This window comes from Cenococcum geophilum (genome assembly GCF_001692895.1).
Source record: "Cenococcum geophilum 1.58 unplaced genomic scaffold K441scaffold_7, whole genome shotgun sequence".
NCBI classification, from domain to species: domain Eukaryota; kingdom Fungi; phylum Ascomycota; class Dothideomycetes; order Gloniales; family Gloniaceae; genus Cenococcum; species Cenococcum geophilum.
The window spans coordinates 3,952,176-3,966,683 of NW_027137565.1; the positions used below are offsets into that span (position 1 = coordinate 3,952,176).

General features: G+C 45.0%; 2 protein-coding genes across 2 annotated transcripts; both read left to right on the forward strand.

Moving 5' to 3' along the window:
- The first annotated feature begins 23 nt into the window (after positions 1-23).
- On the forward strand, positions 24-1,891 carry K441DRAFT_323409 (uncharacterized protein). The gene is made up of 7 exons (XM_067641183.1): positions 24-86; positions 330-473; positions 519-779; positions 828-1,063; positions 1,108-1,325; positions 1,441-1,475; positions 1,553-1,891. The coding sequence occupies exons 2-6, from the start codon at positions 398-400 to the stop codon at positions 1,451-1,453; spliced, it is 804 nt and encodes a 267-aa protein (XP_067507979.1). The 5' UTR covers positions 24-86; positions 330-397; the 3' UTR covers positions 1,454-1,475; positions 1,553-1,891.
- An 8,639-nt stretch (positions 1,892-10,530) lies between these two features.
- Positions 10,531-13,939, forward strand: K441DRAFT_604499 (uncharacterized protein). Its single transcript, XM_067645345.1, has 2 exons — positions 10,531-12,507; positions 12,580-13,939. Exons 1-2 carry the CDS (start codon positions 10,660-10,662, stop codon positions 13,897-13,899), a joined length of 3,168 nt encoding a protein of 1,055 aa, XP_067507980.1. The 5' UTR covers positions 10,531-10,659; the 3' UTR covers positions 13,900-13,939.
- Positions 13,940-14,508: the final 569 nt, after the last annotated feature.

Here is a 14,508-nt window from a genome sequence, read left to right on the forward strand (position 1 = left end):
GTAATAACCGAAGGTATTTCAGTGGTTAAGTTGGCCTGCCGTGAGAGGATTGTGACGGGAGTGCTTGGGTCACCAATACCTTATAGGTGAGGGACATGCTTTTATAGCCTTACTGCCGAACTTGACACTATCAGAAAAGACCTCAATAAAGGCGCTTGAATGCGCCTTCAAAGACGCCTTGTTGACTTACCCGTAAGCGGTCAAAGAGGCGTACGGTATGCACGCATTTGTTGGCAGTGTACATCATCAACGTGACAGATTTTAATTGGTGTCCTCACACCTACCTAGCACGTCAGCCTCATTCAAGATCGCTGATACTATTATGCTAGGCAAAACCTTCTATGATACAAATCGCACCATCTAGCTCGATTTTTCTAAGATAAAGATCGATGTTGAGATGAAACCACTCAAATCATGTCTTCCGCTTTGGAAACCCTCGAACACAAGTATAAACCAAAGGCACGACAAGAGAAGTATCTCTTCCCCCTCACACAAATACTTCGACTAACACTGTCTAGTCGAGGATTATAAACTCGGATATCCCCGTTTCACTGCGCTTATTTCAGCATATGACCATTTCTTCTTATGCCGGCGTTTCAACAAGCTTCGGGCTCGAATCCTTTTGTTAAAGCAGGACAGGTTGTCTATGCTCGAACAGAGGCTAGAACAGATTGATCAACAAGAGACCTCTCTTCTCTTTCTTGGAAAGAGTCGGTGTGATAAGAACACGGACCGGACATCTCTTCTATCGGATATTGAATCATGTCTTGCAGATTACGGTATATGCGGAGATTAGCTAATCATAACAACGAGTTAACGGAAGGCAGACCAGTTCGCCGAAAGAACCTACCGGATGTTGAGTTTCGGCAGTGCTCAGAGAAGAGATGTTAAGAGCCTGCAGAACTGGCTTGACGGTACCGGCTGTCTAGCTAGGGAAGAAACGGCGTACCTTGCACATCATAGGGAGCTAGCTTCCTTGGCTCCAGTGGCGGACAGTGCGGTAATACAGCTCGAAGCTTGGGTAGAAGACAAACTGATTCGTTTCTATCGAGGATTTCGAGATGTAAGAGAAAACCCTGAATCATTATAGTAGACTAACGATACTAGTGGAGCCGTTTTTATGATGTTTCAACCGATGCAAACGTATATATGTATTCCGGACAACTGATTAAACGAATTGCTAAAGTATTACTCTTGTTCTTAGTAACAGTTATTCTGCTGATGCCAGTCGTCATTTGCAATATCATTAAAACTACCTCGATTCGGATAGTTATTGTCATGCTGTCTACGATCCTTTTTCTCCTCATACTCTCTGGATTGACAAAGTCGAGGACCATGCTGTCTACGATCCTTTTTCTCCTCATACTCTCTGGATTGACAAAGTCGAGGACCATGCTGTCTACGATCCTTTTTCTCCTCATACTCTCTGGATTGACAAAGTCGAGGACTATAGAGCTGATTCTCGCAGCTGCAACGTGAGTATCGTCATATCTTGTCCTGTTTTGATAGCAAGATGTCACCGCTGATATTAGGCTGATACGATTCCTGTTAGATACGCTACGGTTCTCATCGTTTTTGTCTCTGGTACCAGTGGGGTTCAAAGCTAGGAAATTTTCAGAATGACGAAGGCGTAAAGCGGGCGGCACCACAGCTGCAAGGACTAAATGCGGTTATACGAGACTACCAGAGAGCTGCTACTGGAATGGAGAATATTAATGACGTGCAAAGAGGCATCCAGCTGGCTGAAAGTTAATCAGTCAGCTGGAAACATTCCATTGAACCGTTTACGATAGTAATCATGTAAAGCTCGAGATTCATCGCGGCCTACGAAATAATGAGCATAAGCTACTTTACTGTCTTTTCATTTGGAATCTGATTTTCTTCAAAAAGGCTTATTTTGCTATCCAATGGTCAAAGCCATCAATCACTTCTCGCGACCAGTGGAGGGGTCCAGCAGCTAATGGCGGTTATGCACGTTAAGTCGACTTGCATTTAGGTGTCCTGCATGTGCCCCATCTTCGGAAACAGCCTTTGGGAATGCCTGCCTTATTACTGGCCGGTGAGCCTCACTCTGCACTTCGCTCGCGAAATGCAGATGGTTGCTCCCTACCCAGTTCTTCCGTGCCACCCGACACATTGATTTGACCCTAACAATCCATCCCCAAATCGCCAGCAGCACTCTGCACAGAAAGTATTGTGGGTGCCCTGATAATGTAAGCTAGGTAGGTAGGTATCGGAGGTCAGGGTTAGGCTTGGCATAACCTCGGGTTACGTACGAGCCCCTAAGGTCCTTGATATATCGTCCAAATATCGCACCCCCCCTAGGTGGTGGCCCCTACTTTTCGGACGCGTTTTTGAGGCCTAGGTTAGTACTGGGTTAGTATAGAGGGCCTCAGCGCGCCTTCGACCTCATTGTCGCCTCGACAATCTATTTTCCAACCCTCTACTGTTCTTGTGCCCGCGATGGCTCGCGTAGGGCTTCTGATTTTATATAGAAAGGCCTACTGTAATTCTAATTCTATAATATAGAGCTCTTTTCTTCTTCTTCTATAATATTTACGCGTTTAGTGGCTTTATTTACCCGCGCCGCGCTTACGTGTCTCCCCCTTACCTTTTACGGATATAGAGTCTTTTAAGAATCTTCTTACCCTACGGTCTACTTTACGGCTAAAGGAAGCCCCTTTAGCCTCCCCCCCCTATAGCCTCTAGAGCGAATTTAAGGCCTAAATAGCGCGGCTATAGGATATTTATAAGGCCTAGCGCTTAAAGAATACTATAAGGGCGTATAAGCTAAAGTAGAAAAAGTAGGAAGACTAGTACGCGAGACTGGAAGGCAATATAAACGGCGCCTAGGTAACGGAAGATAAGCTTTACCTATTTTTAGAGTAGTAAGTTATTAACTAAGAATCATAGGCTGCTGGCTATTAAAAACGCAAGTTAAAACGGAAAGAGATGTGGAAAGATGGTAAGTGGGCGAAGAAGAGGTAGAAGATGGCTAAGGTGGGAGGGCAGCTAGGGGGAAGGCAGCCGTAGGGGCAGCCGTAGCTGTAGGGGAAGAAGCTATAAAGGACGAGGAAGGAGAGATATGGGATGAGGAGGCCCTAGACGCCCTTTTTAATAAGATAGTCCGATACTTAGTTATAAATAGCTACGTCTCCGCTATTACTGAGCTTTATATATGGTAATTGGAAGGCAAGGCCTCACAGCCGCTATGGGGGGCGAAGCTCTTAGTGATACTAGACAGCGTTCGCCGCGACAAGGACCGGATTTAACGCGTTAACTTTATTAACTGAGGCCTATTTATAATTACTGGCGGCTATAACGTTAAAGGGCTTAAAAGGGCGATTATTTGGTGCTGGGAGACGGGCTCTAAAATGCCGGGTTTAGTTAAGTCTTACCTTTAAACTATAGCTAAGTATTTATTAGGTTTGTATATTACTAGTCTATACGGCTACCGTTTTTTAACCTATTCCTTTTCTTAGGCTATACTACCGTTACCTAGGGTGAAAGTAGACGGGATATTTAGCTTACTAACCTTGCCTTTATTAAACTAGAGAATAAAGGGCCTAAACTAGACGAGCTAGCGCTATATATAATTATATTAATAATATAGGGGAAGCAGAATTAGCACGGCAAGGTTAAGTATATGGGCTGTATGTATAATACTAACCCTATCCTCTGCCCTCTCTCTATAATAGCCTTCTACTTTTTTAACCGCTAGGGTAAAGACGGCGCTAAGAGCTTCCCATCCTTTTAGTAGCTAAAGGACTACTATAACCTATATATCTTCCCTAGTAGCATTAAAGTACCGCAACAGCCGCTAAGCTATTATACGCAGTTTAAATAGAATAAGAAGATATTCTAGGGGGTAGGGATTTACTTAAAAGAGAAAACCTATAGCGTCTATAAGCAGAGCGTCTGGCACGCTAAGCTTAGCGGCGTTAAGGAGACCTAAATTAGATAGGCTGGATGCTGGAATACGGACGCGATAATGGGAGCCTACCTTAGCTACCTACTCCGTGCGTTTATGTGGTTGATCGCCGGCTTCCTAAAGGAGGGAAAGGGCTACTTTCTTTCCTGCGCGCGGAAGGTGCTAGAGGAGGCCCTCTGCTTAAAGATATGGCCTAAGACTAATGTCTGGCTAAAACATATAGAGACCTACTACCTAGACAGGGCCGATAATAAGGTCGTACGGCTTGACCTTACGGGCTTAGGATTTTTACGCCTCCTCTGTGCGCTTAGGGTAATCCTATTATAGGACTTAGTAATCCTATATAAGTAGTTCCCGCTCTACCCCCTATAGAAGGACTCCCTTTTTAGCTATAAGGAGTACTAGAGGTTTGCTATATAGGTAGAAAGCTCGCTAGCTAACGTAGTTACGCTAAATAAACTAATAATGTGGAAATACTGGCCTGCTTATAAGGCCGTAGCTAAGCTAAAATATAAGGCCGCAATCTTAGAGATTAAGGGGGTTTAGTTACACGTATATATGATCTTAGAACGCCTTAGCGAGATGGAAAGGTTATTAGTATTATTCGTACCTGCACCTATATAGATCTAGTAAGGAAAGACGGGTATTTAGATAGGGCCTACGGAGTCCGTATATCTACCGTTTACTATAATATTTACTATAACGTCTACTATATCCGCGCCACCTGCTTAGCTATCTACTATATCCGCACCGCCCGCTTAGCTGTCTACTATATCCGCACCCCCCGCTTCGCTATCTGCTATATCCGCACCCCCCNCTTAGCTGTCTACTATATCCGCACCCCCCGCTTAGCTATCTACTATATCCGCGCCGCCCCCGCTAGCGTAGGCATAAGTAGATACTTAACTACCTCTCCTATTTATCCTTAACCTATAGGCGCCGCTAAGAAAATATAAGATGCTTTGGGGCGGTAATTCGGTATTCTAGCTCTAGGCTGAGTGGACTTTAGGGCTAGTAGGTAGGCCGTTAATTGAAGCTCTTGATCGCTGCTGGGGGGCGCGCTAGCGGGTTAATGGCGAGGCTATGTTCTATAGCCGTTGCTGTAGGATAATTAAGGATATAAGACGGCGCGTAGAAGACGGTATGGTAAGAGATAAGAGATAGGCTATTAACTAGCTGGAGCAGCTATGGGGCCGGCGTTCTTTAGATTGGCTTTATAAGAATATCTAACTGCTAGCTTTTGGGGTAGGGGAGAGAGGGAAAGGCTCTGTATTAAATAGTATATATATATATATAATACTATCTTATTATAGGACTACTATAGTAACTGAGACGCCTTAATATAGGACTGCACTGCAGTAACTAAGACGTCTTAATATAGGACTACTGCAGTGACTAAGACGCCTTAATATAAGACTACACTGTAGTGACTGAGACGCCTGAATATAAGACTATACTATAGTGACTAAGACGCCTTAATGCAGGACTATATTTTAGCGACCGAGACGTCTTAATATAGGACTATATTATAGTAACTGAGACGCCTTAATATAGGAATGGCACGCGTTTGGGTGTTTGAAATTTAGAGCAATATTACGCGACTGTCCAGAAGTGTACCGATCTAACTTAAATTATGTACCTTTTCGCCCAAAATCGCGTGCAAAGGTACTCGGGGGCGGTCGCTGCGCGACCTCGTGCGGGGTTCGCGCCAATTATCAGCAGGGGTGGCCCTAACCTCGTATTAACCTGGGCCGTAACCGAGCCAAATGACCCCCCCCGATATGTGATAGGTAGTGATGCCTCGGCCAAGATCCGGGCAGTAACACTTGGCAGTAACTTTACTGCCCGAATCTTTCGATCGGCGGCGGTTTAGCAGGCGGTCAGGGCAGCCAAGGCACTACTCGGGCACCTATTTTACTAGTAAAAGCCATACAAATGCAATGTTCACCAAATACCCCCCACCCCGGCAGCCCCCGCAGGCTGCCGCACGGTTAAACGGAGGTGCACGTACATACTTTCGTTACCGCCAAGATTCGTCAATCAACACCGCTTAATCGCCACCCAAGCTCTACATAAATACGTGGCAATGGCTCCCTACGCTCTACACCAAGATTCTCATCCAAAATGGACGCTCCTACCTCAGTTACTCCTGCCGCCGCGCCCTAGGAAACTCTGTCAGTTAAATGGAAGGCTTACGAGAAGCTAAGAAATGAGAACGCGATTGCGGCAATGCAGGTAGCTATTTAATTAATCCCTCCTAAACACTTGCTTGAGCCGGAAGCTGGTAAGCACTACGAAACTTAAAACTTAGTAGTACAGCGCTTTAATAACTACGCGTTCTCTTAAGGCCGCGAGCTCTATATAAGTGGTGGCTGAATTATATAGCGACTCTATATGAAATGTAAAGCTTATGGTGGAGAGACTTGTAACTATTAAAAGCTTACTAAGGATGACCGCTAGCGGCAGGATAAGGAAGGTTAATTACTTAGGCGGCTAAATAGAAAGATTTTAAAGAAGAATTGTCCCTATTACGTCTCTACTTACAAGTATATAGACGAAGGAGTTATTACCTAGGTTATAAAAGTCAATAATGGTATATATACCTGCGTAGCTATACTAAATCCTCTCTCTCTTCTAAAATACAGGAGCCGTTGGCTATAGTATGCAGCAACTATAGCGGAAGCCCTTAATTACTAAGCTGCCAATGCATCCGTAGGAGAGGTACGGCGGCTTCTATCCGCTAACAACTTGCCACTAATAAGTAGTCGCGACTACTGGAATATGGGAGGGTAAGTTCGTTAAGGTAAATAGATAGGAGGTGTAATAAAGCAGGAGCGATTTACGGAGCTCCATTCGGCTCTCCAACAAGCCGGCTTCTATACTTGCTTGCGTATCTATACGGAAGTTAATACTAAAATAGGTAAGCTTACTATCTCATTTAATAAGATCTAAGAGGTGGTAAGATTAAGGCAATAGCAAGATTAGGGCGATTATAATATCTAAGCAATAACAGGACCCCATTAAGAAGAACATTCCCCTTTATCTAGATTACTTGCCGGCCTTCTAAATAGGCGTATCTTATAGCTTTAAAGAAAGAACAGGAAAGGAATAAGTTACTACAGTAGATTCGGGTTTATTGGATAAACGACCTTCGGCCCTAATCCCGGCAGCATAAATAATGTGGCATTTTCCGGTATATCTAAGTTACAAATTAGTATGGTAGGATCCACTAAATACAATAATCTAACCGTGCGGTAGCATGTCTCGGAGTACTTTGGTATTAAAGCGCCTGGGATATTTATTTGCTATCTACCACTGACTTAATACTAACTTATTCTTCTCCCTAGGTAACCCTACCTCTTAAGTCCTTGTTTAACTTACCTTTGCAACTCCTAAATAAATTGCTTTTATACGTTGATTTACCTCTAGCTTCTATATTTATACTAATACGACATTCTCTACAAACCAGCTCCGCATGCCGCTATTAACTATAATAACAACAATAAATACCGGCAAGACAGTTCTAATTATGCACTTAATTATTATATCTAAGGCTAAGCAGGTGTTTAAAGAGATGCACAACTTTATAAATAAGTTTATATTCTACGATATACCCGTACTAAAAGTTTATATTGGCGATTAGGGAGCTAGCTTTATATTAGCTACCAAAAAGCTTATCTAGGAGGATATCCAGATGCAACTCTATGAGTGGCACGTTGTTAAAAATATTAAGACTATATTAGTTAATAGTAGTAAGTACTTAAAGGAGAAACGGAAGACATTAGAGGACTTAATTTGGGCATATACTAAGTTAGAGAGTCCCGCCAAACTTGAAGCCAATTATAATATACTTATACGTTAACTTAACTAGCCAGAGGCTCTTAAAATTAAAGATCACTAGGGCCTAAGGGAGGCCTACTTTAATAGGGCTTATACTTGTCGTTATTGTAATCTCAGTGCCAATACCTTATAGAGGGGTGAATTAATTCACTTGGTGATAAAAGTAAGGTTATATAAGGACCTTACATTGCTAGAAGTCGTTAATTAGATTAAGTTGGTAATTAATAAAAAGTTTAAGGAGTATAAGAGATTAGAATATAAGGATTATAGGGAGTCTTTCCGGCTTTAAGATACTTATATATTTTAGTTACTATAGGGTTAAGTAACTAATAAGGCTATTAGGCTTATATGGGATAAATAGGAAGTCGTTAAATCTAACTATAGACAGTTCGGCCAGCTCGCTAAGGACAGTAAGAAGTATAGGCCGCTTAAAAGCAATTACGTTATTACTTGCACGTATTAGCGACTCTTAGAGTTCTATATACGAAGATTTAATACTAAGGACGGCTATAGTAAATACGGCTGCTATTTAGAGTAAGGCGACTGTAATCTTCCTGTTTGATATAGCCTCCTATATTATTATTAGATGGAAAAAGCTCTATAGAAATTAGTGTTATTGCCACTGAGCCTTCTTTACCCCTAATAGCTACTTAACGGGCCGTCTACTATTAGATTTAATTAGTAACTAAGTTATAATACCTAACTTAGTCCCAACAATAAAGCTATTACTAACGGCAACCGCTTTAGTAATAACGGAGCAGATATAGCGTTAGGTGCGGCAACTGTAGTATATAACGCAATTACTAAATTATACCCTACTAAGTAAGCAGAAGTTCTTATAGACTTATTTTAGCGGTAGACTTAACAACTTCTTTTTAAATTTAAAGGGGTGCGTAGAAAGGATAATATTATACTAGTAGAACTACCTAATCCGGTTTAGACTTTAAAGGTAGAGTTTAAGAAGAAGGGTAAGGCCAATAAGCGTGGTCTTACTGGCCTTAAGTAAGCTAAGAGGGCTGTAAAGCATAAAGAGTAGGCAAAACAATAGATATCTTAATAGAAGAAGAGGCAGAGATTAGTAGTAGGGGTTTATAAGGAGCTTGAAATATTATTAAATGCACTACCTGCATTAACTGCACCTGTAAGATTATAGTGCTTACTATAAGCGGCTGTTAATAAGCGGAAACGTTAGTTAACCTAGTTATTAACCTTATACGAATCCTCTTAAGAATAACCGTTAATGATGTTAAATATATTCGTCCGTCTATTTGGCTCACTATCTCCTATACTAGTATCCTTTAGCCGGGACTCTAAAGATTCCGATAACTCTAACGACTCCCTTATATAGCTAAATACTTAGGACTTTAGGTCGTCGCAATTTGAGACATAAGCTATAGTTATTCTACCTACGCGACTAAGTAATTAAGTGCACGGCAGGCTAAGCCTAGTTTGGAAATTATATACTAGCTCAGAGTTAACTAGAGACGTAGCCATTTAACGTTATTTTGTAGCTTTAATAAATACGACCGTTCCTAACTAATAGTGGTGATTTATGGCTTACTACGTTACTCTATCCAAGTTACTACCTTACGCTGTATTTAATATGCATATAAAGAAGTTCTCTATAACTTGGCTAGACCCTGCTACTGATATTAATGATATTAGTGGGGGGTCGTCGATAACGTCCCTACGGCAAGATTTCTAGCGACACTATTTTTGACGATCGCGATCTCGATTATTTGGGGTGTCTCTGTCACTGTAGTAGCCACTGTAGTGACAGAGACACCCCAAATAATTAACACTCCTGAACTTCGACACTACCCCGAGCACTGCGGCTCTCCTGCAGTGACCGAGCAGCCTTAACTTCCTTCTAATACTCGGCGCCGAGTCTCATTGCATCGCCGCAGAGCCTCATGAGCCTTATTGCATTACCGCCGAGGCCCTTAGCCTAATTGGGTAGTAGAAGGTTATGGGTTTAGTTCCCATTAGTAGCGTGTTAAAAATATTAAAAAAAAAGGTTATTTTCTATTAAATTACGTATTAGTAAGGCTTTAAATTGATCATATTGTTCTTATCTTATTTTTAACGCCCTAAGTCATATTAAACCTATATATTTGCATCGTGGCCCAATGGGCCACTTAAGAACTTCGGGAAAAGTGGTATAATTACGTTGGGCTAGCTCCAAATTAAATTAAAGCAATTACAGAACTTACTATACCACTACGCCGCGGAGACTTTGCATTATAATACCTGCAATTTGATTGAATTATAACCCCTTCTAAACCTTATAATTAAATATTTTCACATATAACACTACGCTAAGGCTCACGATGTAGGTGCAGATCACGACTTAAGTATGGCTGAATTGCGACGCCGTAGCTCTGCCAATTAATTAATATATAGCTCTAAAATTAAGATCTACAACACTAAAAACAAGCTCCAAGCCACTGATTTTACATCGGCAGAATCGAACTTGGCAAAAGATTCGGGCAGTAAAGTTACTGCCAAGTGTTACTGCCCGGATCTTGGCCGGTGATGCCTTGCTGCGTCAATGTCCTTCCCCACAGAATCTGTGCCTTAGTCTCCAGCTTGGGGACACTAATGTGTTGCTCTGCTAACGTCTTTTGTGCTCGTAACCTTTCTCTTTAGCTGGCCTGAACTCTCCTAGTACCATGGCCGAAACGGTGGAGGATTTGTTGAGCGAAGAATTTCTCCGAAAGCTGGACAAAATACTAGACGCCCTTGTGGTTGAAGTTATGGGCGAAGAGGCGGACAAGGGCTCTGATGAAGAGACCGATAGAGATTTCTACAATATTCAAGGCGCGGACGAACAGGAATTGGAGGAAACATGTCTAGAGTTTGACTACGAGAACCCATCCACACTTTTCATGTTCTCAAAACGTCTGTACAACAGATACCGGACCTCCGAAGACGTCTCAATACGCCCTGAAAACCTCCTCAAAACAGCCATCATGTGCAATCGTGCAGCCCTAAAAAACTCGCCAACAGAGTTTGATCGCATTACAATTCTATACCGCCTCGTGCCGATGCTCAAGGACCTGTTCGATTATACTGGAGACAAGACGGACCTAGACGAGGCTATCGAGGAAGCGAAAGAACTATTGGCCATGTCAAAAAGGTTGTCTGATGATGAGGAGGGGCAGGATATGCGCTTGGCTGCCATGGACGAGCTCGCCGCTGCGCTCGATCTGCGATATTCGGAGTACAATGGTGATCAGGATCTCAACGAGGCGTTCCAATTGGTCCAGGAGGCCCTCATATCGATTGACGATCTTACCGATCGGCTTGCCGAACGTCGGGCATCGCTCTTGATCATCCTTGCCCAGTTACATGAGAGATTCTATGAGAGAACCCGAAGCCTGTCTGAGATTGACAAGGCCATTAAAGCTACAGAGGAGGTTGTTCGCTTGATGCCAAAAGACAGCCCGAACTGGGCGAGAGTTTTGAGCAATCTCAGCCGCAGGTTCCACAGCAAGTACGATCAGAGCCGCAAATTATCAGATCTCACCGAGGCCGTGAAACATGCTCGGGCAGCGGCTGATGTCAACCCGAGATTAGAAGATGTCCTCGCAGAATGCTTGAGCAGCCTTTCGGCCTCACTCGCGAGTCGATACGAAAGGACCAGAGACAGCAGAGATATCAATGATGCCAGAGATGCAGCACAGAGAGCCGTGGATCTGCCAGGTCAGAAAGGATTCGCCAGGGCAGCGTGGTTGAATGACCTTGTGAGGGTGTACTGCAGCCTGTATGTGTGTGAAGGGGAATTGGCCGACGTGGATCAAGCCATCTCGCTTGCAAGACAGGCAGTTGACTTGTCCCCGAGGGGCGCCTACAAAAGGCTGGTCTCTTTACACCTGCTGTTTGTTGCCCTCGCTAAAAAATTCGAACGAAAACGAGATAATACAAGCCTCGAGGAAGCTACAGAAGCGGTGCAAGACATCATAACTTCCGCACCGAAAACGGTTCCTTCCCGCGCTCTTGCGTATGAGGCCCTGGGTTGGTTACTTCAGTGCCGTTACGAGGAAAGCCGCAACAGATTAGACCTCGACGAGGCTGTCAAAGCAGCTAGGCAATCAGTCAAATTGGCACAAAAGGACGATCCAGTCTACGCCAGCGCCGTGAGCAACCTCGGATCCAGGCTGATCTGTCTGTACCAAACGAGTGGGGTGGAGGCTGATCTAGATAGTGCCATCGAACACTTCCGTCAAGCTGTACACCTGACGCCGAATGATGACAGTGATGCGGTGGTCCGCATTCAAAACCTTGCTACTGGATTAAAGAATCGATGCATTCGCACCGGCGAGCAAGACAGGAATGAGGCGCTCGCTCTGTTCACAGAAGCAAGTCGCAATCCCCATGGCCTTCCGCTCAATCGAATTGAGTGTGCTCGAGGTGCCATTGCAATCCTAGTTCATAAAAAAGATTGGACTGAGGCAGGTACGCTCGCGGAGGAGGCACTGAAGCTTGTGCCCCTAGCGTGTCGTCGCTATATGAGCCACGAGGACCAGCAGTACGTTATCATTCAAGTTTGCGGTCTTGCTGCCGATGCGGCGTCACTGAGTCTCTTGGAGAGACAAGTCGAAAAGGCTCTGCAGCAGCTCGAGTTTGGCCGTGGGATCCTCCTCGGTTACATGATCGAGGATCGAAGCGACCTGATGGCACTCAGAAAAGACCACGAGGACCTAGCGAGACGCTACGAATTCCTTCGCCTTAGGGTGAATGCGGAGGAGCTTGAGGGCTATCGCACAACAACGCTTCCCGGGGATATCGCTGGAGAGTGGAGCGAGGGGATTCAGGGTCAACTGATAAGCGAATGGAGAGAAGTAATTGCGAGAGAACTCGCCAAGGATCGAAGGGAAGCTCTCCAAGAGATTCAGGACTGTGTCGATAAGATCCGGACTGTTCGGGGGTACGAACGGTTCCAGATGGCTCCAGAGATGGACGAGTTGAAAGAGCAGGCCGTCGAGGGTCCAATTGTGGTGGTGAATATCTCTGAAATCAGTAGTGATGCCATCATCCTCACGCTCAATGGTGCCAAGGCACTTCGCCTTTCCGTGCCGCCACTAGAAAACGCGCCTCTCTCTATCCGACAGAAGTACTGGGCGCACGCATCGATACGTAGGAGGGCTGTCGATGACGGCAACCGGCCTATCATGAGCGCAGACGACCCTCAGACTGATTCGAGCTCCAACGAATACTCGTGGCTGTGGACCAGTTGCGTGAAACCGGTGCTCGACCAGCTCGAGGCCATGGGTTTCCTGAGCTCCGATCTCGCCCAGCCCCCTCGTGTTTGGTGGATCGGTTCTGGCATCGCCAGTTCTTTTCCGTTTCACGCCGCTGGCGTTGACTTCGGGAGCAAATCGGTAGAGAACACGCTCAACAGAGTCGTCCCCTCGTACACTACCACCATCAAGGCCCTCGCCTATTCCCGATCCCGTGCTTCTATGTATACCGTGGAAGACGCCATGGATAACAAGGTCGATTCCATTCTCCTCGTCACCATGCCGACAACGCCCGGCCAGAGGGATCTGCCCGGCGTCGACGCCGAGAGTGCCGCCATCCAAAAGGCCTGCAAGGGGTTTTATTCTATTGATGAATTACGGCTCCGAACCGCCAGAGACGTTCTCAAGAAGCTGACCGAGTCAAGCGTCACTCACTTTGCGTGCCACGGATCATCGGATCCCACGGAACCCTTTAAAAGCCACCTACTGCTGCAAAAGGAAGTCAACGGCAAACTAGCAGTCGACAAGCTGACCATGTCGGCGATTTCGAAAGAGGCAGCAGAGCGGCGGTTGCTGATTGCTTTCCTTTCGGCATGCTCGACGGCGGAGATCAAGGCGAGCCAGTTCGCCGACGAGGGTCTCCATCTCGCTAGCGCTTTCCAGATGGCCGGATTCGAACATGTTATAGGAGCCCTCTGGTCGGCTAACGATGCCGCCTGCGCTCGCATCGCAGAAGAGTTCTACAGAGAGCTGATTAGGAGTGGCACGGGGCAGCTGACGCCGAGAGTGATAGCAGAGGCGCTGCGGCATGCAGTAATGTGCGTTCGTGCTGAGCCACACAGTAAGCCTTCTCTATGGGCACCTTTCATTCTTCTTGGTGCCTGAGGCTCGATGGTGTCTTATTTAGCTTCATTTCTTTTTTTTTGTTCCCGCCATATTGAAGTGCTTGTATTGCTTAGTCGTGGCACCGCAAAACCAATAAATCGCCGAGAACTTTAAAAGTTGCCTAACTTTATAGCTTTATTAAACTGCAACAACTCATTCCTTTAAAAATTTAAGTGGCTTATATAATTGAGCTGGTTGTAATATATTATACTAATATTTTTATTATTTTATATAATTTTAGGGTTGTTGTGTATTTAAGCTGTAAACAAGACGACTTCTTTGTGGTGCCACTTTTCCTGGCAACCGCGTGGCTGCCACAACGGAGACGGTTCTTCCGTGCCGGCTTGGCACCTCAGTAGCCAGCTGAGCAGCAGGGCTACTTAACCATCTATCTACGGAGGACTGCGCGAAAAGCGATTTCCCCTTCCTTTTTGGGATCAGCGATTTTCCCCCATAAGGTTGCCTATAAGGACGCTGACGTTTGGGCGGAAACCGCCCAAAATCTTGTTGCTTAGGCCCGTAACTCTGGGGCCTTATAGGGGGCAGCCACTAGTCCTAAAAAGGAAGGGGAAAATCGCTTTTCGCGCGGTCCTCCGTAGATATCGATCG